The 26382-nt window shown below is 42.0% G+C and overlaps 3 protein-coding genes across 4 annotated transcripts; 2 read left to right on the top strand and 1 right to left on the bottom strand.

The window, feature by feature from the left end:
* Positions 1-2031: 2031 nt before the first annotated feature.
* Positions 2032-14976, top strand: LOC127000005 (COP9 signalosome complex subunit 2). Of its 2 annotated transcripts, XM_050863377.1 has the most exons (11): positions 2032-2197; positions 5626-5820; positions 6325-6450; positions 6652-6819; positions 11519-11590; positions 12496-12600; positions 12830-12899; positions 13097-13235; positions 13632-13822; positions 13929-14070; positions 14517-14976. In XM_050863377.1, exons 1-11 carry the CDS (start codon positions 2144-2146, stop codon positions 14659-14661), a joined length of 1407 nt encoding a protein of 468 aa, XP_050719334.1. In that variant the 5' UTR covers positions 2032-2143; the 3' UTR covers positions 14662-14976. The 2 variants fall into 2 exon arrangements, with proteins under 2 accessions (XP_050719334.1, XP_050719335.1); XM_050863378.1 differs by lacking the exon at positions 11519-11590.
* Positions 14977-16973: 1997 nt separating this feature from the next.
* On the bottom strand, positions 16974-19395 carry LOC127000007 (GATA zinc finger domain-containing protein 1-like). Its single transcript, XM_050863379.1, has 4 exons — positions 18793-19395; positions 18156-18215; positions 17802-17988; positions 16974-17204 (listed from the first exon to the last, which is right to left on the bottom strand). Exons 1-4 carry the CDS (start codon positions 19186-19188, stop codon positions 17014-17016), a joined length of 834 nt encoding a protein of 277 aa, XP_050719336.1. The 5' UTR covers positions 19189-19395; the 3' UTR covers positions 16974-17013.
* A 531-nt stretch (positions 19396-19926) lies between these two features.
* LOC127000008 (coiled-coil domain-containing protein 124-like) lies at positions 19927-26040 on the top strand. Its single transcript, XM_050863380.1, has 5 exons — positions 19927-20095; positions 20820-20989; positions 21670-21798; positions 22405-22550; positions 22745-26040. The coding sequence occupies exons 2-5, from the start codon at positions 20831-20833 to the stop codon at positions 22929-22931; spliced, it is 621 nt and encodes a 206-aa protein (XP_050719337.1). The 5' UTR covers positions 19927-20095; positions 20820-20830; the 3' UTR covers positions 22932-26040.
* The last annotated feature ends 342 nt before the right edge of the window (positions 26041-26382 follow it).

Here is a 26382-nt window from a genome sequence, read left to right as displayed (position 1 = left end):
CTCCTCCAGCTAGCTAGTGGCCGAGGCCAGTCTTGCTTGCTGCTGCTGGCACGTGCCGCGCCAGCGGACGACGGCGACGTACTGACGACGGCACCTCCGGCACTGTGGAGCTGGAGGGGGAGGGGGGCTTGCTGTTAGTTAGGAGCGCCTCCGCCTTCCTCCTCCTCTCCTCTCTCTCCAGCCCTCTCCCCGCTCCTCCTCGCCGTGAACGATGACGACGACGTCTGGAGGTCGGCACAATAGAGCCGTCCTCCAGGCCGTGCCCACAGCGCCAGCAGCATCCAGACAAAGGCCGGCAGCGTTGCGCGGGCGAAAAACCAGAGGGCAGCGAATTAAGCTCTGCCCGAAGGAACCCTTGTCAAAGGCTGTCCATCTCCCAGGTTCTCTGATCAGGTCGAGTGGGTAATCCACCCAGCCCACTACAGGCGCGCGCGTCCTCTCCACCCGTCCAGCCTTCGCAGGGGTCGGTCACCTTCTCACAGTCAGTCCATCGGCGCCGTGCGTCACACCTTTGGTTGTGTGTCCGTCCCAGAAGCAACCAGGTGCCGTCGCTTTCACCAACCTGTGTCGGACTGTCGCCGGACCCCTGATTTTGCCAGGTCGTTGATGGTGCGCTGCATCGTTCGTCGTCGGGCAGGCGATGGCGTCGAGGGGGACACTGCGATGGCGTGCTGGTTCCAGCGGCGATGGGCGGTGTGTTGATGCTGTGTTTCCACAAGTCTGTCGCCCCGGCCAGAACACGTCTGAGTACTGCGCCACGGTGGCGCACCCTCTCCGCGTGACTCCGTCGCTCTGCGAGCCCTGAGCGCCGCGCAGTGTCCCTAGGAAGTCAGGCAGATTCTTCGCAGAGCGCGCTCGCCTCTCTCCGCAGGCGTAGACGCTCTCTCTCTGGCTAACTCCTCCCCCGCTCACGGGCTCCTCCCTCCTGCCCACCCGTCAGTCGGTGCAGGCAGGTTTTCGGGTTCTACTATGCCTTCCGCGTCGTGCATCACCCTCCGACTCGACACACTGGAGGGCGCGTCTCGTCCTGGGGGCAAGTGTGCAGTCGCTCGGCCGTCACTACCTCGGCCAGACCGACTTCCGAAGCCAGGGCCACCTCCTGTTTTCCGTCCCCACATGCGCTCGTCAAAGTCGATACCAGCGCCAGTCACCACCTAGTCAAAAGCTCGCAAGCGTACCCTGGAGGTCGGCAGCTGGCAGCCGCAACCGCTTCTTCCCACGGCCCCCCGCACCCTTTGAGAGCCGTACGCGGCCCTGGGGTGCCGCGCAATGCCCGTCACGCCGCACAATCTCTGCAGGGCGTCTGGGGGCCGCTCAGCCAGCAACAGCCAGCCCCGTCAGGCAGGTCTTTTCAGAAGACTTACCGTCTGCGTTGCAGCCAACTGCACCTATTGCCCCTCCACCTGCACCGACCGAACGCTAATTGGTATGGCGGGTGACGGTACAGGTGGGCTTGTCTGCTGTGCTCAGGCTGCCTGCCGCCCCCTGCTTCCAGCCCGCTGCGAGCGGTGCCTGCGCCGGCAGTTTGCGCAGGGGCGGTGAGGCTGGAGCGATCAGACTGCTTGGGTCGATCACTTGCAACCTTCGGCAGTCGACACCGGTCGCATTCGTCGCGCTCCTCGCCCCTCAGCCCCTCGGCGGCCACTCTCGTTCGTAGCCCTTCTCCCCCGAACCGCCCTCGGCCTCGCAAGGTTGGCGACTACTGTTGATGAGAATAAATCCTGATGAGAAGTGTCCCAATCCCTTATGCAAGAGTTAACATGAACCTTCATTCTTCCATTAGTAATTAAGTGTGCGCAGGGAGGTAACTATAAGAGTGCATAGTGAAGTATATAAGTGTGAAGAAGAACCAAAGAGGACCTAAGAAGCGATAGAACGCGGAACAAATCAAAAGAACAAGAAGAGGGAGGAGTGAAGTATATCCAAATCCCTTATGCAAGAGTTAACCAGAACCTTCATTCTTCTATCAGTATATAAGTATGCGCAGGAAGGTAACTAAAAGTGCATAGTAAAGTATACAAGTGTGAAGAAGAACCAAGGAGGACCTAAGAAGCGATACAACGCGGGACACCTCAAAAAGTCAAAAGAAGAGGAAGAAGAAGACCGAGGGGCGGCGGAGACGAGGCGACCACAGCGGACCATCATGTCGGACGCGGAGGACGACTTTATGTGTGATGACGAGGAGGAGTACGACCTGGTGAGTGACACTACGCCGGGGAATGAGAGACCATGCTAATATTTATGAGGTGTGGAAGCAGTGGTGAGGGACAAATGCATGGCGGCTCCTCGGTGACAGCGGCGGCCTCCACCTCAAGCCCCGCCGCCTCCCCTTATGCTTACTTACCTTGTGATTACTTAAGAGGCAAGGGAGTTAGTGCTTATAAATTGATGCCCTCTTCTCTTAAGGTCTTCAGCGTACCGGTCATAGTTAATAATGTATTTACGCTGCCACTGTTGACCCCTTCGGCAGTTTGCTCCAGGCATTCACAACTCTGGAGGAGAAAATATATTCCTCTTATGGGTGCTGTGCCTACCTTTCCTGTGTCTCCTGTAACTCTGGGAAAAGTTGCGAGTGTCTATCCTCGGGTTTTGTTTCAGGGACGTGGTTAGTTTTACAGGGATATCGGCTGTGTTCCTTGGATAACACATGCACATAACTTTCAAACCAGAGTAAAAATTCACTTTATGCACACTTCACAATTTTACTAGGGCCCTCAGGTTTGGTATGAACTCGCTCATCTCTGAAATTCTTGGATATATCTGGATCTGGATCTGGATAATAATGCGCAGGGCACCTGTATGGTGCATAACACGCATATTTGTTGGCTGTTGGGGGGACGGGGGAGCCGAGTGTGCAGGGGAGGGAAGTGAATCAAGTGTAATTGTTAGTGTTGGTGTGTTGTGGTGACAAGTGAGTATGTATTTGTTTTTTGAATGAGTCTATTGTATCGCAGTCTAAAATCTGTTGAGGGAGGCTGTTCCAGTCACGTATGGTGCATGGAAAGTATGAGTGCTTGTATGCGTCAGTGTTAGTATGATATGTTTGGTATTTTTGGATGTGTGTGTTACGGGTACATTGACTGTTTGCCTTGTGTAGGTATGTTTGTGGGTCAATGTCAATGTGAGTGTTTGTGATCTTGTACAGAAGTGTAAGTCTGTGTGCTTGTCTGCGTATGTGAAGAGGGTCCATGTTTATCTGTTGTTTGATCCGTGTTGTGATTCCAGGCGTTCTAGTGTAATTGTTTGTAATGAACCTAGCCGCCTTGGTGTTGATTTGTTCTAACCTATCAATGTTTCTGTGTGTGTAAGGATCCCACACTGTGGAGCAGTATTCCAGTGTTGGTCTCACAAGTGTGTCATAAGCTATGTGTTTAATGTCAGGTGTGCAGTTATGTAAATTCCTCCTCAGGAACCCCAGTGTTCTGTTGGCTGTGGCACTGATATGGTCTATGTGGGTGTTGAATTTCAAGTTAGCTGAGAGATGGATGCCAAGGTACTTGTGTGTGTGAACTGATTCTAAATTTGAATTGTGGAGAGTGTAGGTGTGATGGAGGGGGTTGTGCGCTCTGGTGAATTTTAAAAGTTTGCATTTGTCTGGTCGGAAGTGCATCTGCCAGGTGTGTTCCCACCACTCGAGGGCGTCCAAGTCGTTTTGTAGTAGTCTGCAGTCGTCAGTAGTCTTTACTGCTCTAAACAGTAAACTATCGTCGGCAAATAGTCTAGTGGAAGAGTTAGGCGTTGACAGTGGAAGATCGTTAATGTACAGAAGGAAAAGAAGGGGGCCTAGAACGGTGCCTTGTGGGACACCTGAAGAAACAGGGACAGTGTCAGATGAAGATCCGTCAAGAAGAACACGTTGAGTCCGGTTAGTAAGAAATGCAGTGATCCAGTGAAGAATAGGTCCTGAAATACCGTAGTGTTTTAATTTTAATGTCAGTCTTTTGTGCGGGACTTTGTCAAAGGCTTTGGCAAAATCTAAAACAATAGTGTCAACTTGTTTAATGTCACGTCGGTCAAGTAGCCTCGTGATGTCGTGATATGTAGTAATGAGTTGCGATTCACATGAGCATTTAGGTCGAAAGCCGTGTTGTGAGTCAGTAAGGAAGTTGTTTGCGTCAAGGTGATTCATTATGTGTTTGTGTATTATGTGTTCGAAAATTTTACATGGAATCGATGTTAGTGAGATGGGGCGATAATTGGCAGGGTCAGTCCGGTCACCTGTCTTGAATAAAGGATTAATGTTTGCCAAAAGCCAGTCAGAGGGTAATGAGGTGGATGATAGTGATTGGGCGAATATGGCCTGAAGGATGAGGGCAAAGGATTTAAGGATGAAGGCAGGAATGTTGTCGGGGCCAGTGGATTTAGTTGTGTCGAGTCCTTCCAGTAATTTCTGTATTCCGTTAGTCGTGATGTCAAGGGGGGCTATGGGGGGGAAGGGGCTGTGTGGCATGTTTGGTGTCAGGTTGTGTTCTTGTGTGAATACCGATCGGAACTGTGTGTTGAGCATTTGTGCTTTGTGTTGTGGGCTGGTTACTAATGTGTTAGTGTTGTCTTTAAGTGATGTAATCATGTTAGTGTCATGTTTGCGCGTCTTAAAGAACCTGAAAAAGTTTTTGTTATTTCTTACGTTGTCTGCGAGATAAGTTGCTATGTGTTTGCGTTCCGCTACTTTTATGTTTTTGGCAAATGTCTTTTGGTGGTTTTTGTTGGCGGTCCAATTATCTGTCGTGTTGTATGTCTGCACGCGTCTGTAGAGTCTTTGTTTCTTGCGATGCTGTCTGCGTAGATAGTTTTAAATGTTTCAAGTTCTGGTATGTATGCAGAATTACACCTAATTCATTACCAGTATACTGGGTGATGCATTTTTTTCTGATAGATTTTAATGTGATGAGCATCCTTGATTACAGCTACCACCTCAAATTCCCATATTTGAAATGAAACAATTTTAGTTGCAGTGGGTTATCATATAAGGATCAATTCATTACTACCAGTAGCGCCAATAGGTTGTGATCGGTTAGGTTAAGGTGGGGTGTTGTTAGTTTAAGAGAATACTATGTGGCAGAGTTTATCAGTGATGACCCGTCCTGCCATCTTAACCCTTTCCATCCACGATGCAGATGTCGGCGTCTCAGTATGGAAAGGGTCAAGAGGAAAGAAGAGAATTAATCCTCTTCTAAACCTCTCAATCCTCCTTTAAATTCCCCTTAATCCTCTTCCATTTCCTCTTTAGAGGTTTAGAAGAGTACTAACGGTGACGCCGTCAGATGCGCCGGAGTGAAGGGGTTAAAATGGGTGTAACTCTGAATATTTATCCAGCGTTCCACTGATCAGTGCATGTAATGGTTAATCTACATTTAGGGCTTTTCCAGAGCCTTGAAAGCAGTAAACATCTAACCCTTTTATTTTCCATGTTTGCACTCTTCAATAATAGTTGCATGCTTCAGATTTGTGTCTTAGTCAGCAGGTTCATGTGGCGGACCAAAGCAATCAACCTAATGGGGGATATAACAACTCAAGTTTGATTGAAACTATATGAATCAAGGTTGGGTATATTTGGATATTACTGACATTCATTTCAAGATTTAATTTAGTAAGTAAATATTGAATTTTGATGTTTGTTTGCAGGAGTACTCTGAGGACAGCAACAGCGAGCCAGATGTTGATCTTGAGAACCAGTATTACAACAGTAAGGCCCTCAAGGAAGATGACCCCCGGGCTGCCCTCACGTCCTTCCAGCGTGTCCTGGATCTGGAGGCAGGGGACAAGGGCGAGTGGGGATTCAAGGCTCTCAAGCAGATGATCAAAATTAACTTCAGATTGGTATGAAGCTCCTCCACAACACTTAATTTGTTTTTCTGTCTTCACCTCTTGGTAATGCAGGAAACTCACAACATAGCATCTTTGTTTTTGTTTGTACAGTTTCAGAGTTCCTCCAGTCCTTGTTCTTTTGCCCTTGAAGACTTTCACAGTGGATCGGAACATGCACAAGACACAGATTTTTATTTATTTATTTATTTATTTATTTATTTACTTTTTTTTTTTTTTACAATCAGATGTAAAGGATATCACACCCCACCACTATCAACTACATATATCTTACAAATATGTGTTTTTTCATGTAAATATTTGCTGACAGCAAAGAAAAAAGAAAAAGTGATTCAGTGTACATTTAATTGTTTAGAAGGTTTTCTATTTTGCAGGGTATTTGTTGATCATTGCCGTATAAGTTTTTTTCTGATATTTGTCCTATATATTGCTAATTGAACTGCTGAATCACAGCCTTTCACATGGTTATCATTGAATAAATTTTGGCTATTCTTCCAGGGAAACTATGAAGAGATGATGTCGAGGTATAAGCACCTACTCACATACATCAAATCTGCTGTGACCCGCAATTACAGCGAGAAATCCATAAACTCCATCCTGGACTACATATCCACATCAAAGAACGTTAGTATGGAGCTGATGTAGGGAAAGGTTGAAATCAGACTAGGAGTCACATACAAATTCAAATACATGAGATTTGAGAAATATTAACCGTTTCCATTTACTTATACATTTGTATAAACCTCACCCCAGTCATTAGATTGTTAGTGTAACTGACTCCTCATCTCATCATGAAATTTAAAGATTGCTTAATGCACTTTTCAGATGGAACTATTGCAAGACTTTTATGAGACGACACTAGAAGCCTTAAAGGATGCCAAGAATGACCGACTCTGGTTCAAGACAAACACAAAGTTAGGAAAATTATACTTTGACCGGGAAGACTACACCAGACTCTCTAAGATTTTGAAGCAGCTCCATCAGTCATGTCAGGTGAGGAACACACTTATGTATATGCACACCATGAGCACAAAAGGATCTCAGTATGTGTGATAAAATAATAAAAGGTGCTCCAGGGATGCAATACATATCATTAGGGATCAGTTTGCTGTATAAGTTTATAAATCTCAATCTGTACTTTATCAAGAATTTATAATTTCCTACCTGATTTTGCACTTAATTGACATCCTGGCATTCCAAATTTTCCCATCAACATCAGAGGTATAGATTCTACTAGCTACCCATATCCTCTGCTTTTAACAAGGCCATATCATCACAGTTTACTCTTAGTAATGTAACAGCTGAAATATTCCAAATAGTTTCGTGAACTATTATTGAAAAAAATAACTTAGAGTATATATGTATAAAGAATATGAAATTTCCCGAGTGCTTTACATTATCCCTGTGACGAGGATTTTTTGAAAATTGCAATATACAGTGATCCCTCGTCTATCGCGGGGGTTAGGTTCCAGAACTCCCCGCGATAGGCGAAAATCCGCGAAGTAGCGACCTTATATTTATTTTATTATTTATATATATTTTTATATTCACATCTGCCACTCTTACCAAACTCCATTTTTTTCACATTTCCCAAGGTTGAACTCCATCTGCCATGTACCACTCCACTCCCATATTCTATCCAGGTCCGATTGCAATGTCTCACAGTCCTTCATATTATTCACTCTGCTCAATAGTTTTGCATCATCTGCAAACAAACTCACATAGCTGGACACTCCGTCCACCATATCATTTATATAAACAGCAAACATTATTGGTGCTAACACCGAACCTTGCGGGACTCCACTCATCACAGGGCACCAGTTGGAAACCTTGACCCTGATTATCGGCCTCATTTCCCTGTTAGTTAGAAAGTCCTCCAGCCACTTAATCAGTCCATCACCCACTCCACCCCTATTTTTAATTTTCCAAATTAGTCTTCTGTGCAGTACTTTGTCAAATGCTTTTTTTTTCAAATCCAGGTACATTCCATCCGCCCAACCTTCTCTCCTGTATTAAATCTGTCACCCTTGAGTAGTAATACAACAAGTTGGTGACACAAGATCTCCCTCTCCTGAATCCAAACTGGCAATCCTAGACAATTTTCTCACTTTCTAAGAAATCCAACCACCTGTTTTTAACTAGTCTCTTACATATCTTTGCAACCACACTAGTGAGTGACACCAGTCTTTAATTTAATGGGTCCTCTCTCTTGCCTCCCTTAAAAATCAGTACTGTGTTTGCTCTCTTCCAATCTTGTGGTACCTTTCCTTCACTCAGGGAGGCACTCATTATAGAGTGCAGTTTCTCTGCAAGTTGCTCACTACATTCTTTCAAGATCCACCCTGATACTCCATCCGGCCCAGTCGCCTTTCTCACACCCAGCTTGTTCAAACTTTCCTTGACCTTCTGCACCGTTAACTGTATCTCTTGCATAACCCTTCCTCTTTCCTGTCCCGGGGGTTGTACAAATTCTTCTTTTTTTGTGAAAACTATGGAAGCTGTTATTCATCACCTCTGCCATCTCTGCTGGGTCCTCATATGTGGTTTCATCGATTTTCAGTATATCGATTTTTTCTCTATTCTTTAATTTTCTGTTCACATGTCTATAGAATAGTTTAGGCTGGTCTTTACACTTGTCGATTATATCTTTTCATATTTCCTTTTTCTTCTCTTCTAATCTTTGTATATTCATTCCTTGCTTGTTTGAAATCGTTCCACGAGTTGATTCTTCAAGGCCTCCTCCATCCCTTCCAAGCTTCCTCTTTTCTCTTTCTAGCTGTCTTGCATCTCTTGTTAAACCACTCCTTTTTACCAACATCCTTTTTGGTTACCTTGGGGACATATCTATATCCGGCTTCCTTGTATAGCTCCAATAACTCCTCCCACTTATCCTGTGTACTCTTGGCTTTGTACAGCCCACTCCGATTTGCATTTTCAAAAAAGGTTCTCATGCTAACAAAGTCTGCCTTACAGTAGTTGCTTCTCCCAATTTTGTGATCCTCTTTTCGGTCAATCGTTCTCTTTTCGGATACTTCAAATTCCACAACCACATGGTCACTCTTTGCTGCTGGACAATCTACTTTAAGAGTTTCTATTATTTCCAGCTCCTTACTATATACCAGGTCTAGTCTTGATGCCTCGCTTTCTTTCCTGAATCTGGTGTGTTCCTTGATCCACTGAGTCAGCACATGTTCCATTGCCAGTTGCAGGAGTCTTCCTCCTTACGACTCGTTTGCTCCCTGTGTCTGCCATTCCACCTCCTTGCAGTTGAAATCACCCATTATAATTCATCCATTCATTCATTTCATCGACGCCTGCTCCTAGGAGCTCCCATCAGGGGATGGCCACGACAGAAGAGCTTCCAACTTTCTCTATCCAGACACTCCCTCCTTGCCTGCTCAAAGTTTCTCAAAGATCTTTCCCCCCTCCCTAACGTACTCTTGCACCCTATCCCTCCATTTCACTGGAGGTTGTCCTCTAGCATTCCCTCTCTCTATCTCACTCACATACACCATTCTTGTCATCTTACTCTCCTCCATTCGCTCCATGTGGCCAAACCACTTTAAAGTCTGTCACTTCACTTCTTCCACCACTCCACACTTCTTCCCTTCACCCCTGTGACACATTCCAAAATGCTCGTACACACTTTCATTACTCATTCCATCCATTCTACTCACACCACAAGCACTCCTCAAATAACTCATTTCCACTGCCTGCGCTCTAGACCTCCAACTTTCATTCCAGGTCCACGTTTCACTTGCATATGTGAGGGTTGGTACTATTATTGTATTTCTCAAATCCCTCTTTACCTCCATGCTCACACTTCTGCCATTCATGATTCGTCCCAAAAACCTACCACCGTTCTTCCTTGCAATGCCCTTTCTCTTATCTCTCCCTCTGTACCACCATGCTTACACATAACTGATCCAAGGTACTTAAACTCATTGACCTCCTCAATTTCTTCACCATTCAAAATTATTTTGCATTCTTTTTCACATTCAATTCCCACTCTATATGGGTATACAAAATCTACAACCTCACTTCTACTTCGCTCACAAACCATCACTTTACTTTTGTTGACATTTAGTTTCAGCTTTCTCCTATTACAGACACTATAGAAAACACTGACCAAATTTTGTAGGTCACTTTAATTTTATGCAATGAGCACTGTGTCATCAGCAAACAAACCTTTATAATTATTCTCTCACGCTCCTTCAACATTCCATCCAGGTAACTCACCGTGTCTTGTATCATTTGTTCATATTCTCGCAACTCTCATGCACTTGTTCTTGGGAGCACATACCCTACTACATAATGCCTTTCTTCTTTCAGCACCCACAATTTTCACTTTCAACACCTCTGCCAAGCCTTCACCCTCAATCACCTCCTCCACCCTAATGCCTTTTTTAACCATCAACATCACACCTCCTCCTTGTTTTATCTTTCCATTTCTCCTCCATATGTTGTATGCACCTTCTCCAATCCCCACCACCTCAATTGGGTCACACAACTTAGTTTCCATCAGCCCCACAATATCAGGTTTTTTGTCTCAAATAGTCAATAAACTTTATCCATGATGAAACTATTCCATTAATATTTGTATGTGTCACTTTCCACCATTCCTCTTTTTCTGTTAGTTTCATTCCCTCCTTCCTCTTGACCCTATGAACCACTTTCTCACTTTCATATCCATTAATCTAAAAAAAAACTCCCTCTTCTTCCGATCTCTTCTCATTTAAATCACGAACCTCACCTCTAAGTTCATTCAACTTAACTCTCTCTTGTTCATTCAGATCTTTTCTCAGCCACATAATTTTGGTGTCATCTTCTCCCGCCAGCTTTCAAGCTGCAGCCAGGGCCTCTTCTGCTTCACTCTGTGCCTTAAATCGTATTCTAATTGGTCTATCTCTTTTGCCATTGTATTTTCCAATCCTATGACAGTCGTCTATTTCTTTCACCAGGTCACTTCCCTCCTCTTGTGCCCTTTGCACGACCTTCTACACTGCATCTCTCAAGTTGTTCTCCCTCCCAGATTTACTCGGGATCTTCTCCTCCTTGACGCCGAACAGAATGACACTCTTCTTTTTGTCAACCGTGCCTCGTACCAGTGCCTCATTTTCTTTGATTACCTTCCCCACCTTCTCAGCCATCTTCTCTTCCAGCTGCTCCTCTACAATCTCCTTAACCCGGTAGCAATGACGGGCCAAATTTGTGGCTTTACCGTGTAGCAGTGACGGGCCAAATTTGTGTCATGATTTAAACCCCCCAAAATAGATGATACATAATCTGATCACAAATGCTTTGATATATATTACGAAATGATTTATGTGAGGGGTGATTTTTTCTCCCGCTGCTACCGGGTTAAAGCTCTGCACACTCCCCCTTTGCATCATCTCTCCACCACCATCAACTTTCTGTTCCACTTCCACTTTTTCATCATTTCGCTTCTCCTCCCACTTATTCCGCTCTTTGTTTAAGTTTTCCACCGAATCCACGCTCACCTTCACTCCCTCAGTGCACTTCATCAGCTGATCCCTGAGCTCCATCTCCCTCACTTTTAAATCACTTCTCTTGTCCTCCTCTCTCTCCCTTCTCAATTCACTCACCATCTTCATCACCACTTCAAAATCACTCCAACCCTTTCCTTCTTCTCTGCAATAATCTATTCTGCAGCTCACTGTTATTTTCCTAGAAATCCGCCGATTGCTGTCGTTGTCGTAATGGCTGTGTAAACAAGCACTGCGCCTCACTCGTCTCATTCTTGGTACGGTTCTCCATTTTCGTGTGTGTGTGTGTGTGTGTGTGTGTGTGTGTGTGTGTGTGTGTGTGTGAGTGAGTGAGTGAGTGTATATGTGTGTGTGTGTGTGTGTGTTCATATAACCTAATGGGGAAAGAGAAAGGGAGGAAGAGAGTGATACAGTGAGAGATAAGGCTAAAGATAGAAGGGTGTGAGAAAGGAGGAAACAAGGGAAATGGGTCAGGAAAAAAAGGGAGAGAGGGAGGGAGGGTCAGGTAAAGGTGAGGAAAAAGGGAGAGAGAAAAGGCGTGAGTGGGAGGGAAAGAGATTAAAAGAGAAAAACTGGAAGGGAGAGGAAAGGAAAAGAAGGAAGAAATGAGAAGGAAGGATAAAAATACTGGGACGGAGAGGGAAAAGAAAGGAAGGAAGTGGGGGAGGAATGAACCAGGGAAAAGCCTAATGGAGCAATAGGCCGTGATGGAAAAAGAAATGGGTAGGTGACATAGGTGCTTATTTAGGTGTGTTCCGACTTACGTGGATTTATATATTTTTCATTTTTTAGGCTAGAAAATGCTTATTTTACCGCAAAAATATTTGAAATAAGAAATATATAAAAATACATATAAACCGCAAAATCCCGCGATATAGCAAAAAATCTGCATTACAATACAATTTTAAAATCTGTGGTACAGTGAGACTACGATAAGTGAACGCGATATGGCGAGGGATCACTGTAAAGAGATGTAGCTCCTACATTGCAAAACATTAAGGTTGGGCACCCCTTAGTCAACTGCTTTTGCAGAGTTCTTGTTGTAGGTCACATTGGATTGATTTTGATTCTTCATTTCTCACCTTCCCTTTACAGAAAGCACAGTCAACAATAATGGTGTTATGATAAAATTGTCAGAACTAATGAACTGTTCTTTTTACAGACTGATGAAGGTGAAGATGACCTGAAGAAAGGAACTCAGCTCTTAGAAATCTATGCATTAGAGATTCAAATGTATACTGCACAGAAGAATAACAAAAAGTTAAAAGTGAGTGTATAGTGTTCAGCAGATGTTTTAGTTAATTTATTATTGGCAAAAGCTAAAAAAAATTGTTGATATTTCTTTTCAGTTGATATCAGGCCTGAAATATAACTTGATCTAATTCACTTTTTTTTTTTTTTTTTTATTCAACATACAAAAAACAAAAATATGAGTGAAAACCCTAACCTCAGGAATGACTCAGACCTGTTACTATTATTATTTAATTATATTTCAGGCCCTGTATGAACAGTCACTTCACATCAAGTCAGCCATACCTCATCCACTCATTATGGGAGTCATAAGAGGTGGGTACTCTACTTTACGTTCAGTGTAAGGCTGAAACATTTCATGTTCTATCTTAAAACACTGAGTGGTGTATTCAGAGTTCTAAGAATTTTTTCTCTTTTCTTGATAAACTTTGACATTACAGTCAAATAAGGAAACTAAGGATGACAGTAATAGGCATCAAATAACAAAATTTCTCTCCCATGTATTTGTGCAGAATGTGGAGGAAAAATGCATCTTCGTGAAGGTGAATTTGAGAAAGCTCACACAGATTTCTTTGAGGCTTTCAAGAACTACGATGAATCTGGAAGCCCAAGAAGAACTACATGCCTGAAGTACCTTGTACTAGCCAACATGTAAGGACAGTGGCTCTCTCCATTGTTTTAGTATTGACTTAGGCTGGTATGATTGGTATTGTAAACCCATAATACAATGAATTACTGATATAATATTTTTGACAGTAAAAGCACGAAGGCTATTCACCATATATTAGGTTACTCGGTAAAAACATCGAGTGCACTGGCTGTCTTATTTTTTTGGCACAAGTCCTTCACCTCCTGCCTGGTTATGTCACTGCATAATTTACCTTCACAAACAGTAGACAATTTTCAGTCATTGCTGAGGGGCAGAAGATTACCCACATACTGCTCAAATCATCAATCAACCCTAACTTTAGCAACTTTGGCATACGTTAGTGCAATGGTTTCCTTTGGAATGCGTTGAATGTTTTACATTTTTTTCTTTTCTTGCAGGCTAATGAAGTCTGGTATCAACCCATTTGACTCTCAAGAAGCGAAGCCCTACAAGAATGATCCTGAAATATTAGCAATGACCAATCTTGTAGCAGCTTACCAGAACGATGACATCAATGAATTTGAAACCATCCTGAAACAAAATCGAACAAATATTATGGATGATCCATTTATTAGAGAACACATTGAAGGTCAGCAAATTTTTGTTGTCAGTGTGACTTTTTGTTACTTGTATTGACCTTATATGCAGAGAAGACATAAGCTTTTCAGTTGGGATAATGATAATCTTTTTTTCAGATCTCCTGAGAAATATCCGCACACAGGTCCTCATAAAGTTGATCAAACCATACACGAGAATACACATCCCATTCATCTCCAATGAACTCAATATTGATGCCACTGATGTTGAAGCCTTACTTGTACAGTGCATCTTGGACAAGTAAGCATATTCCTGTTGTTGTGTATAGTTCAAGCTAATTGTATATAATATCTTAAGGTCTAGAGGCTTCAGAATCTACAGTCTATCCTTGTACTCTACAAGAATACGAGTAGTAGTACTACACACACAGTGACTGCTTACACAAATTTTATACTTTGTCATGTTGTTTCTTTTTGTGTATTTACTGTATTTATTTGCTTTTATTACATCTTTCCATCCAGTTCCTTCACTTATATGTCCCTTTGCCTACCAACATGCCAAAAGAAATTGTTTTCAATCATACTCTTGTGAACTGGAGATTCTACCTGAAATTCTTAAAATGCAGAAGAAATGGGTTCAGAATTTTAAATGTATGCTGTATTTTATTCCCTCCAACCCTCCTGCTATATAAAACATGGTCCTTGATAGTGCTATGTGAGGTAATAAATGTTTTACTCATTCCACAGTACAATTGATGGCCGTATTGACCAAGTCAATCAGGTTTTGGAGCTCACGCGAGGAGCAGAGGGAGCTGCCCGGTACACTGCACTGGACAGATGGACCAACCAGCTCCAGTACCTACAGTCTGTGATTGTCACTAAGATGAACTAGTTGTTTAACAGGCTAGTAATGAACTGCATACAGCTATCCTTAATGAAACAATACCACTTTTAAATTATATTGGAATGAATTAATGGCTGAGACTTGAAAATGATTTTGTTGTTCGAGAAAGTGTTAATCAGTTCGAAGAAAACATCAGCAGAGAAAAAGTTGCAGATTTGGTGAGATTATTTTTATTTCACCGTTATGTAAACAAATGACTTTGTAAGGGAGGATTTGTTACAAATAAGACTAAAAACTTCTGCAATATAAAACACTATTTTATTGTGATAATATAAATGTTTCACAGTAAACAGTGAAACAAAATAGTTTTGTGATAATTTTCCATAATATTTTTAAGTGACTCAATTTATTATGATGTTATATTAACATACGAACATTATGAGTCTGCAAGAGTCTGGAAGGGCCATACAAGGTAGCTCCTGCAAACTAAACCCATGAATTTATCTAACCTCTTCTTAAATGTATCTATCATATTTCCACTCAGAAAAAGACTGCCAAACCTGTTCCACTCATCCGTCACTCTATTGGTAAATCAATTTTTGCCAATGTTATTGTTGCATCTGACTTAATCCAACTATAAAATCCACCTCTTAACACCAAACCTTTCTTAAGATCACCCTTATTAAAGCCCTTCATTCATTACAAACTTTGGCCAAGTGTCCTTGCAGACTTAAATGTTCGAGTCTATCCTCACATGGCAAGTTTCTCAACCCTTGAATCATTTTTGTCATCTTCCTGTGCAAATAATTCTGACATTTTGATGTCCAATCTATAGTAAGCAGGCCAGAACTGACCTGCATAATCAAGATGAGGTTTGACTAATTCTAAATATAGCTTGAGGGTGACTTCAGTGCCTCTTTAGCTCATGCTCCTTGAAATAAAACCCAGTACTTTTTCTGCACAATTCTTAGCTTGAATGCATTGATCCCTTAGATGGAGATCAGAGCTCACTAAGACTTAAATCCCCCTCACACCTGGACCTGCTCAGGGGAATGTCATTTTAGAAATATTTATGTGAAGGGTTATTCCTGCCTACACTCAGAATGCTACACTTCCCTACACTGATTGCCCTCTGCTACTTCCTCACCCAATCATACACTCTATCTAGTTCATCCTGGAGAATTTACATTGAGTGTGCCTTATTGTTTTAACTGTAGAGATGACAGAATACTTGAGTTTAATGCTTATTACTCATGATGATTATCTATCTTTATCTCTGATTTTCTCTTCCTTCACAGAAACTTCCATCAGTGGGGTAGTTTCTCCAACTTTCCTTGTTATCTGATCTTCTCAGCAAGCTCAGTTCCTTATTTACCAATTCTCTCGTAACACTTGTTCACTACTAATCCATTTCACCGGTGGTCACCCTGACACCCTCTCTCTCACTCCTGCTCATACATTCTCTTCACAAAGGCATCCTCATTCATTATTATCACACGTCCAAACAGTTTCAGAACAACACAGCACCCATTTAACCACTTCACAATCCATTTCCCTTTGCTTTTACACCCATACCATATCTCATACTTTAATGATTTTCTCCATCCCATCCTGACACTATATCCACCTCACACAAAACCAAGGAGGAGACTGTAAGGCTTCAGTTCCAGCATTGGGTGCAAATCTCAAGTCCAGAAGCCTCCCATGCCATCAATGAGCTTGAAAATGGAGAATAAATTTTGGGGCTTTGCAAGTAGCCATTGTGATATATATTTGTGTATGCAGTACACTTATGATCTATGCATGCACAGATCTGTGATTAGCAGTTTTTTCCTGCTTTGCCCCTGAACTGCCTACCATAAACAGAAAGGCATGCTGCTATGTGTAAATAACATTGTCTAACAAACATACCTGAGATATACAATTTTTGGACCCTAGGTTAATATACTTCTGGCACAGTGAAACCCCAATCCAGTCAAGAGTAGGAAGTTGGAGGCAAGAGGTTGCTGCTGTAAATGGAGGGAAGTGAAACAACTTCTCGCTGCCCAACTGAAAATGTGGGTGGCACACAGAAAAATATTAACTGAATTATTGTTTCACACCCTTGAATACAAGGTCTCTCTTTGACAAAAGTTTTAAAACTTGTACTGGCACGCTATAGATATTGAGTAATCTAACATTTTGTGTGTACCAATTACTAACACAGGTATGAAGTTACACTTTAATTTTCCTTGCCATTTATTAATGCTGCACTGCAATTTTAAGTTTTGGTATAACCCCCTCCCCTATATACTCTGTCAGGATGATGAAAGAAATGTAAATATAACTAAACTTTCACTTGACTGATGGTATCATAATACTTTATAAATGTGAATGTTTATTATCAAAATGAATACATTTTTACTTTGTCATTAGTTCCTTGGCTTTTTCTATTGGTTTAATCTGTGGGCCAAGTCTTGACCAGACAAAGCAAGATTGTGGTTGGTATGTCATTGTTGAGTAAGGTGAGGTGCGATCCTTAAAGTAGTCTGACGGGGCATGGCGTTCAAATTCCATGTACTCCAGTTTGCGTGGAATGTCTTCTTCAGGACCTGAAACATTGGTAGTCAACATAGATAAAGCCATCAAATCAAATGTCAATATTGAATAGGGAAATGAGTTTCCTTAAATTTAGTTCCAATGAATTGACAGGTTATGGAGGTGTTTACATTCTCAGTATTTTCCCCACAAAGGAATTGCAAGGGGCCAAGTGGCTCCACAACACTGTGGTAGCACTCTGGAAGGTTCTCAACTATGACAGCTCTTCTTGGTGGGGTGTCATTTTCTTATCATTAGTCATAGTTGCCTGGCTCTGGCATTACTCAGTCTCCTTTTTTAATAATAACAATAAAAATCATAAAGATATTACCAATTTTATAACTACTACTTGCAATAATATCATTTATAACTAATAATAATGGTGTGGTGATTTTGCTAGAACTCTGGATAGCAGGGGAGGCAGGCTAGATGAGGAAAAGCTACAGCTCAGGCTCCAATGTAAGAGGGGCAAGACAGAAGGATGTGGTGGACAGAGAAAGGAATATGCCAGGCTGGGACACAGTGCCAGGGAAGAGCATTTATATGTTAAAAGATGTATGGCAAACTGGAGGAATTATCACAAGTAATACATAAATAGACAAAGTCCTAACCTATTATATATGTTGATGGGTCAAAGCCTTGTTCAGGAGGTGGGGAAGTTTTAGTTGGAAGAAGCCATGTTAACACAGCACTCTTCTCACAGTACTGGTCCTGCAAAAGTCCTCTTATCTGGGCATAGTAGGTTCCTCCATCAACATCTATCAAGGAGACAATGTCTCCAATTTGGTAATATAAGCCCTGAAAAAAAATATTATAAATTGACATCCAACTAAAAAAACTGGTATCATATTTATATAAAAACATCTATATAATAAAATAAAATGTAAAATTTATATAATCATTTAACTGTTACACATTTTGCAGGTGAAATATGAATTTACTTATCATCTTGACTATGCACTTACCTTGCAAAATAGATAGTCTGATGTAACAGGGGTTGCCACTGCAGCTGGAGCCTTTGTGGCCTGTAACAGGTCAGACATGAAATAATTATGTACCAGTACTAGCCAACAAACACTGGGTTGTGAAGTAGCTAGCTTTACAAGATTATATATACTGCTAGACTTCCTGGTGGAAACACTTGGCTTCTCAGATGGAGCCTATTTAAGAACATAAGAACGCAGGAGTCTGCAAGAGGCCGGTAGGCCTGTACGAGGCAGCTCCTTTGACCCTAAGTTCCCGTGTATCTAACTTTGTTTCTTGGAAATCAGATCCACTTCCTAATTCATGAAGCTATCCATCAACATACTAATAGGAAGTGTCCAGTCAGGTGAGTTTACAAACTTAGTAGATCAGGTAAGTGCTGTTTTTTACTCTTTCATGGCAGGAGGCTGTATTCCCAATAAAAGAGTTTAATGGAACACTGACTGCCATGTTAGTCCACCCAGCATTTCCTATTATATTTCCTTGTCAGGCTACAGAGAATGGATGGGCCAACCAGATGGGTTAACTAGGTGTGTAAACCTAAACATAATTAGCCAAAGCATCATTACTTTCACCTCATCATAAGAAAGTGTTGCCACAATGTTCATCATCACTCACACTCTTCTTGAAGATGTAGCGTCTACCCTTGCCCTTGGGAACGCCGCCCTTCCCGCCCTGCCGCCCCTTCCGCGTCCTCCTCTTGGTCTCCCTTTTGTCCGAGCTCCGCCCCGAGTCCTTCTCCTTATCGCCATCCTGGTCGTCGTCCTTGCCGCCGTTACCGTTGCTGGAGTCTGCATCCTTGTGGTCGTCCTGGTCCGCCTTGTCCTCGTCCCTAGCCCCCTCCTGGTCGTCCTCATCGCGGCCTCGTGGTGTCCTGGGCTGCACCCTGGGCTGCGGGCTCACGGCACCGGCCTGGCACTCGCAGCACACGATCTGGTCATGGTCGTCCCTTTGCCAGAGATTGCTCTCCTTCGTGCCACACTTGTCACACACGGGTTTGAGTCCGAACACCATCGTCCTGCCGTGGAGACGAGGCACAGCTTCTTCAGTGCTTTAGGTGGCTGGACAGGCCATGGAACCACGGCCTCTAAAGCCCTAAAGGTGCAGGGTGGCAGGGACTAGGGACTGGACTGTCTGAAGGCTTGTTGTTGTTGCTCCCCGACGCGCCTACTCTCGGGCGGCGCGGCGGGGCGGGGATGCGAGAAATACCTCCTCGCAGTAATAAGTCGCTCTCTTGTCCACCGCTCATGCACACTGGAATACACAGCAGGAAAACATATTAATCTGCCTGGTTTTGTTCAAATTTGTCCACTTGTGATCTTTATGATGGCTGATATTGCCTGCAAGAAAACAACATACCGGACCAATAGACAAATCAAGCGAGAACTGAGGGAACATCAACGTGGGGGTAGTTCTTTCTAAAATCTGCCCTATTCGTTTGTTATAAAGCCTTCTCTTGATTAAAAGCATATCTCTGATGTTTTTTTCATGCATTGGAGCCGAAATAGGACAAGTTAACAATAGCAGTGAGTGAAATATAAAAATGTAAGTAAGTTGGACCTCCCTCTGCGAGCTATTTTACGGCACGAGCTGATTCCTGCAACAGCGGGCTTGGCCGAGCTTCCACCATTACAACGGCACTTCTTGTAATCCTACTGCTGATGAGATGAAATTACAGTATTTACCTGAGGAGGATGGAGTGCAATAACATCAGATAGATAAAAAAGTCAGTTCTGTCAAAGTTATCATTTTCAAACTGTACATGTATATAAAAAGGGTCAAATCTACGGAGAGGTGTCCCTGGCTGGCTGTGACGTCACTAGTGCAAACAAACATTACGTGTGTGGTGTTGTGTTGACCTGCGGGGCTGCCATAGATTTTGAGGGCTGGTAAAGCATCGGTTCGTCGCTGGCAAGTGAAGGTTAGTGGTGCAGCATCTTTGGTCAGGAGAAAGCCTTGAATTGCTGGGTGCTGGTGGGTGCAGGTCAGGCATATGGGCAGTCAGCCTATCCTGTTTTCTTCTTTCCTCTTTTCCTTTTGGGGTGTTCCGCTGTGTATCGCTTCTCAGGTCCTTGGTTCTTCTTCACACTTCTATACTTCACTACGCACACTTAGTTACTTCACTGCACACACTTATATACTTCACCCTGCACTGAGCACCTAACCTAACAAAACCCCAAACAGTTATCTAGATCATAGGAAACCCGCAGAACTTATTGGGGAGTCTCAGTTACTATAAGTCTTGACTCAGAAAATTAATATAAACTGCCTTACTAATGAGACTGTTTATGCAACAAAGTGAGGTCATTCTGTGTTGATTTATACCTTAAGATGCTGGCTATCATGTCTTTGAAAATACTGTAAACTTAACCTACCCTAACCTAACAAAAACCCCAACATTACTATAGGTCTTGACTCAGAAAATTCATATATGCCTCCTTACTAATGAGACTTCCTATACAACAGAGTGAGGTCATTCTTTGTTGATTTATACCATAAGGTGCTGGCTATCATGTGTTTGAAGATTCCCTAAACTTAACCTAATTTTTTATAATTAGTTTGGAATATTGCAATGTACAATATCATAACAATTCAGAATGCAGTAATATTCTGTTTGATATATTTAAATAATGACTGAATTCCAGAGAGCAAAAAGATGCCTAAGAAGTTTCAAGGAGAGAACAGTAAATCGGCTGTGGCAAGGGCTCGGAGGTCAGAGGCTGTAGCACAAGAAAAGCAGAAGAAGGATAAGGCTCTGGAGGATGCATACTGGCAAGATGATGACAAGCATATACAGAAGAAGCTTGCAAGGAAGGTAAAATGTAGTAACACCTTGTAGAGAGCTATTCTTATTGTATAAAATAATTTTCTACTCTGAAATTTGAACAGTGCTACACTATATGTATGATTATAGCCTTTGCCAAAACAGGATGGAATATGCTAACATTGGACAGAGAGAGGTAGAGAATGTTGTGAAAGGCCTTTAAAACCTAACCTAACCTAACCTAATCATCAGGGGGCTAGTAATGGCTGAAGGTGATGACATGCTCTCAGAGGCTTGGTACTCCTCCCACATGTATGAACTAAACTTTGTTTCAGTTTAAAAGTATTCTGTTCATGAATCTTATTAGCCCAGTTGTGTGTTTTGTGCAGTATTTGTATGTGAAGGAAATAAATGTACCTAAATATGTTGGTTGGAAGCTGAGTTAAAACTATAATAAAACCTGGAATGGCTATGGAAAATGATAATGCAGGAGGAAGGAGGTGAAAAGACAGGTATTGGTAGGATGAAAGGGGGTGATGATTATTTCCTTGTACAAACAATGCTTAGCCTTTCCTTCTTGACATGCCAATGGAAGTATATTTTTATAGCTAATGCATACAATTAGGGGTTGGTAGATAATAAAAGATATGGCTTATCCATCAAAGTGTACTGAAATACTCAAAGTCAGCTGAACTCTTTTGTCACTAACTGCATGCTGTTTTTGTTCTTAGGAGGAACGTGAGAAGAAGCGCCTGGCTGAGCTGGACAAAAAAGCAGAAATTCGGGCCTTAGCAGAAGAGGAAGCAAAAGAGTTGGCTCCAAAGGCCACGCCTCAAAAGGTCACTGCATACCAGCTTCAGGTAGGACTAATCCAGAAATAATTATTTGCCTGTCATAGATGGCATGCATTGTAAAGGGCCTCAGCATATGCTAGAGCCTCTCAGCTATTAGATATCTCTCTACATCTTAAAAAGACTGATCTTCCTTATAAATTGGAACCATGGATCCTACCACTTAATGTTTGAATGTTTTGTGTATCAGTATTTAAATAGGTAATTCTACATCATGTTAAATGATGCATGAGGTGAGTATTTTTCATATATAATAGAAATTAACACCTGCCACTATTTAGGAAATGTAAAGGACTTGTCTGACTATTACAATGTATATCTTAAGAAGTCCATAAATGAGATGCCTAAAACTCATATCACAGTATCCACAGGGCTCATGTTGCCTCCCCACCACACCACTATGGGATAAAGGGTTACTGTTAATGATGGCAGACAGTTATTGCACAAATGTAAAACCTTAAATAATTAGGTTACCTATTTATATACTATGCAGTACTACATTACTGAGTGAGCCATAATTAGCTTTCTAATTTAAAAAGTTGACAAGGTTAATACTTTTAGGTAAATCTCTGTTTTCAGCTCACTCATATTGGCAATAATCTTGAAATCTTTCAGAAAAATAGAGAAAATCTGGCAGCGATGGAGAATGAAAAGGAGAAGGTCCCAACCCACCTTGAAACGCCTCTGGTGGAAAACCTCAACAGGACCATGGAAGATCAGGTAGAAGGAAGTGGCATTGACGCTGCCATAACTGCCCTCAGGTGAGCATTCACACACACACACACACACACACACACACACACACACACACACACAAACACACTCACACACACCTGTGATGAATGAATGTATAAACCTATGATTTTCAAGTGTAGTATGCCTTCCCTCAGGCTCAAGCTTACTTCTTTCAATTTTTTTTTAGATGTTGTCAATTATAATGAAACTGATTTTACAGCGTACAAGATACTCCATCGGAAGATCGTCATCCAGAGAGGAGGATGGCGGCTGCATTCAAGGCCTATGAGAGTAAAAGGCTTCCTCAGCTCAAGAAAGAGAACCCTTCCCTGCGGTTATCTCAGCTCCAGAAGATTCTGAAAAAGGAATGGCAAAAGAGTCCAGAAAACCCTCTGAATAAGCAGTAGAAGTAACTGGAGCAGAAAGGGAAAGTGCCAGCTTTAAGTGATAGTTGTATGTCCATACTGGACAGTCACAGACAAGAGTTCCAACCCATCAGTGAGTCACAGTGTGATTCACCATGGATTCATGGCATATCTCAACAGTTTATCTACCCTTGTGAAGTATTATGGTGTCATTATCATCATTATGGGGGAAAAAACTTTTATATTAGTCTTTTTTATTTGGATTATGGCAGGATTGTATCATTTAAATTAGTGAAGAATCTGGTGAGTTACTCATCTTGTAAACATAATGGTTTTAGCATTATGTTGCCAAACTTCTTTTGAATATCAATGATTTGTTGGTGATACCTACACAGACATCATTATTGAATAGCCTTTTGAACTAACTGTGGATTACTTTATTAAACTTCCTCAAAGAATTACAATAGTTTACCTCCAATTTTTTTTGTTTGCATGTGCCTCTGTCCAGCGCCAGATAGAGCTACCATTGGGCCCTGGTGCTGCAAGTAATTCCGGGCCCATAAGTATCAACATGCGAGCCCAGAGCCAGTTCAGCCCGGGCGGCCGGGCCCCTTATGAGGCCAGGCCCTGGTGCTGAGATACCAGCTCCCCCACCTCTCTCAGGCCCTGCCTCTGTCCACATTGCTTTGATTTTGTCACCTTACATTTTGTTATTATAATTTGTTTGGATGAATCCTCACATACCTCATTTACATCAAATGCAAGTGAAAATATGTCAATAAACATTTGATAATTTTGCTTAAAGTATCCTAAATTTATCTGTCTGGTAGACTGTGTTACAAAATTAAGCAGTAGATGTGCTAGGTAAATTTTTTATATTTTTTATGTACTGGTTAGTAAGTAACATGAACACACAGTCAAATCCCAGCCCAGGCAGTCGGGTAGCAGCACACCCAACTGTTCATCTTCCTTTTTGTGCTGGTAGATAAATGGGTACTTGGAGAAATCTGGGGTAGATAAACTGTGGTAACCTGGACATTGCACCTGCCCTGTGTCCTGGGGCAATGCATCCTTACCCACCACAGGCTCAAGGGCCAGTACAGTGGAGATGAGCTTCTTGGCTACACGCAGCTATATCGTATGCCCCCAACTTTACCTTTACCTACAAATTCCCAGTCTGAGACACATGGACCTCAGCATGAAAATATCCACCCTGCTGTGGTGAGCTAGTGGCATTCTTTTACTTCTTTGTGCTGGTGATGGCTAAGGCATAGTGTTAGTTCAGGAATTATTATTTTTTTCTTAAAAAGGGAAAGTTTCAAAGTGTGGTGTTTATTGCTAGGACTTGCACTAAAGATTTCTTGAGTTTTATTAAATTGCTTTCTCCTTATACTTGCAGAATGAAGGAGAGTTAACAGTGGTTTCTCTGCCTATTATGGGGCAGTGTAAACTGAAGCATGCATTTGTGATCTCAGTGTCTCAGAGATGAGCTTCTTAGAAAACATATTTGAAGTAACTTTCTTTACAGCATGCATGATATAACGCAATATTTTTGAAGAGCAACATAGCTAAGAGGTTGTTAGAACTTTTAAAAAATCATTTTGGATTATCTTCACAAGGAAAGTCAGTGTAAATACCTAACTGACATGCAATTCTGCCTCCCTTTCTCTTCCTGGAGGGTGTGCATAGATGAAGGTTTACTGTTGATGTTTGAACAACCTGTCAGATAGGCATGTGTGTTGACAGGGAAGCTCCAACCACCACCACTAGAGCTCCACTGCAGTAGGAAAGCAAAGTCAAAAAGTCTAGGCTTTCTGCACCTCTCTGCCATTACTTGCTTAGATCATACTTGTCCAGATTGTAGCCTGTATAGATGATGCTAATGGGTTACAAATAAAGGGAAAGGAAATGCTTAATATTGTGGAACTGTTGAATGAGGGTACAGTATTGTGTTGTCAAGTGTCAAATTTTACTGACGACAAGTTTCAGCTGCTGTGAATTAAATTAACTTCCATTGCTTTTGTTTGTGCTTCAAGAAATAATACTTTAATATGGTAAAATGAAGGTACTAAGTGAAGTTGGGAAGATGCTTGCCATGTATAGTTACTCACCTGCTGAACATGACTCTACCTGCTCAACAACTGACTCCCTTTTGGCAGCTTAAGGTCACCTGTATGCCATCCATCAACCCTGATTGCAGTTGTGACAGGACAAGTGGAATAATGGAGAGGTAACCTGACATAAAGATATGCCCCCCAAAACATGTCATTTTTCACCGATCTGCATCACCCATAAAACCTAAGGAATGTGAACTTAGAAAAAAAGGCTGTTTAATTTCATTGGCCTCTAAGAACATGGCTATTTTACAGAATGAGTACTATTTAGTTTATTTTATTAGAATCACATTTTGTTGAACTATATCCTGCATTATATTCAGTGACTGGTTTAGTTTGCAGAGACTGAGTACTTTTTTATCAAGCATTTGTCTCAAGATTTGGTTCATCCTTAGGCAGTAGCTATGTTGCGGGATAAAAATGCTGGAAAACTAAATTCTCAAAGTATATAGGACTGACTTTTGTATTGGGATGTTCAGTGACCTAGTTGTATCGGCCACCACTGCTGCATAGCTTACTTTATGTAGCACAAAAAAAGCATCTTGATACCATTTTCTGCTTTTGTTGAATATTAATATGTTTGGCTAAAGTAGCCCCTGTTATCAATCAGTTTGTTACTATATTTATATAATATTTGCTATTTTGGTTGTTATAAAGTAGAATTGCCTGTGATAAAGAGTCCAGATAAAACATTGTGATTTTCAAGATTTATATTGCACGCACAGACTAATATGACCATGTGATGTGTGTCCACAACTTGTTTTGTAAATGTTGTCATGTATTCTGTGTGGAGTGGGACTAATAAAGTACAGGTTCAGGGCTAACGTTAGGCATGGACCGGCAACAAGCTGGGTGTATTGCCAGGGCCAACATATAGGTTATGCTGGCTCTGGTAGGCAAGCATAACTCCATATGTTGGCTGTGGCAGTACATGTGGTCACCGATCACTAAGCAGCACGATAACCTGCATGATCTCTGTCCATATGGCTTCTTCCTGTGTCATGTTTTTAAGATTAAATATGACATCCTAATACATACACAGTGTTTTCTTCTCTTTGACAAAGGTTACCACATGAGTGACAATGTTGTGGGCACAGAAAGCTCCTATTTCTGCCCATATATCTCAAGCTTTTACACTCAATTCTACCTCGAAAGTTCGGACTAGACGACCGCGGCGGTCTCCAGTTATCCCAGCTCGTAACTTTCTTTTCCAAATTAATATTTATAAAAGTAATGACAGTTGAGAAAAGCTTAGGTGCAGTTGATCTTTCAGTACGAGAGGATAAAAGATAGGTAGGTTGTCTTGGGAGGAAACGAGGTGATGGAGTTTGGCTATAAAGTTTTCTTGGCCTGAGAGTATGTAGCAAAACTGAGTGTCA

This window comes from Eriocheir sinensis, chromosome 17 (genome assembly GCF_024679095.1).
Source record: "Eriocheir sinensis breed Jianghai 21 chromosome 17, ASM2467909v1, whole genome shotgun sequence".
Taxonomy (NCBI): domain Eukaryota; kingdom Metazoa; phylum Arthropoda; class Malacostraca; order Decapoda; family Varunidae; genus Eriocheir; species Eriocheir sinensis.
The sequence above is the reverse complement of the archived record's forward strand: the minus strand, read 5'-3'. Positions and strand labels throughout refer to the sequence as shown.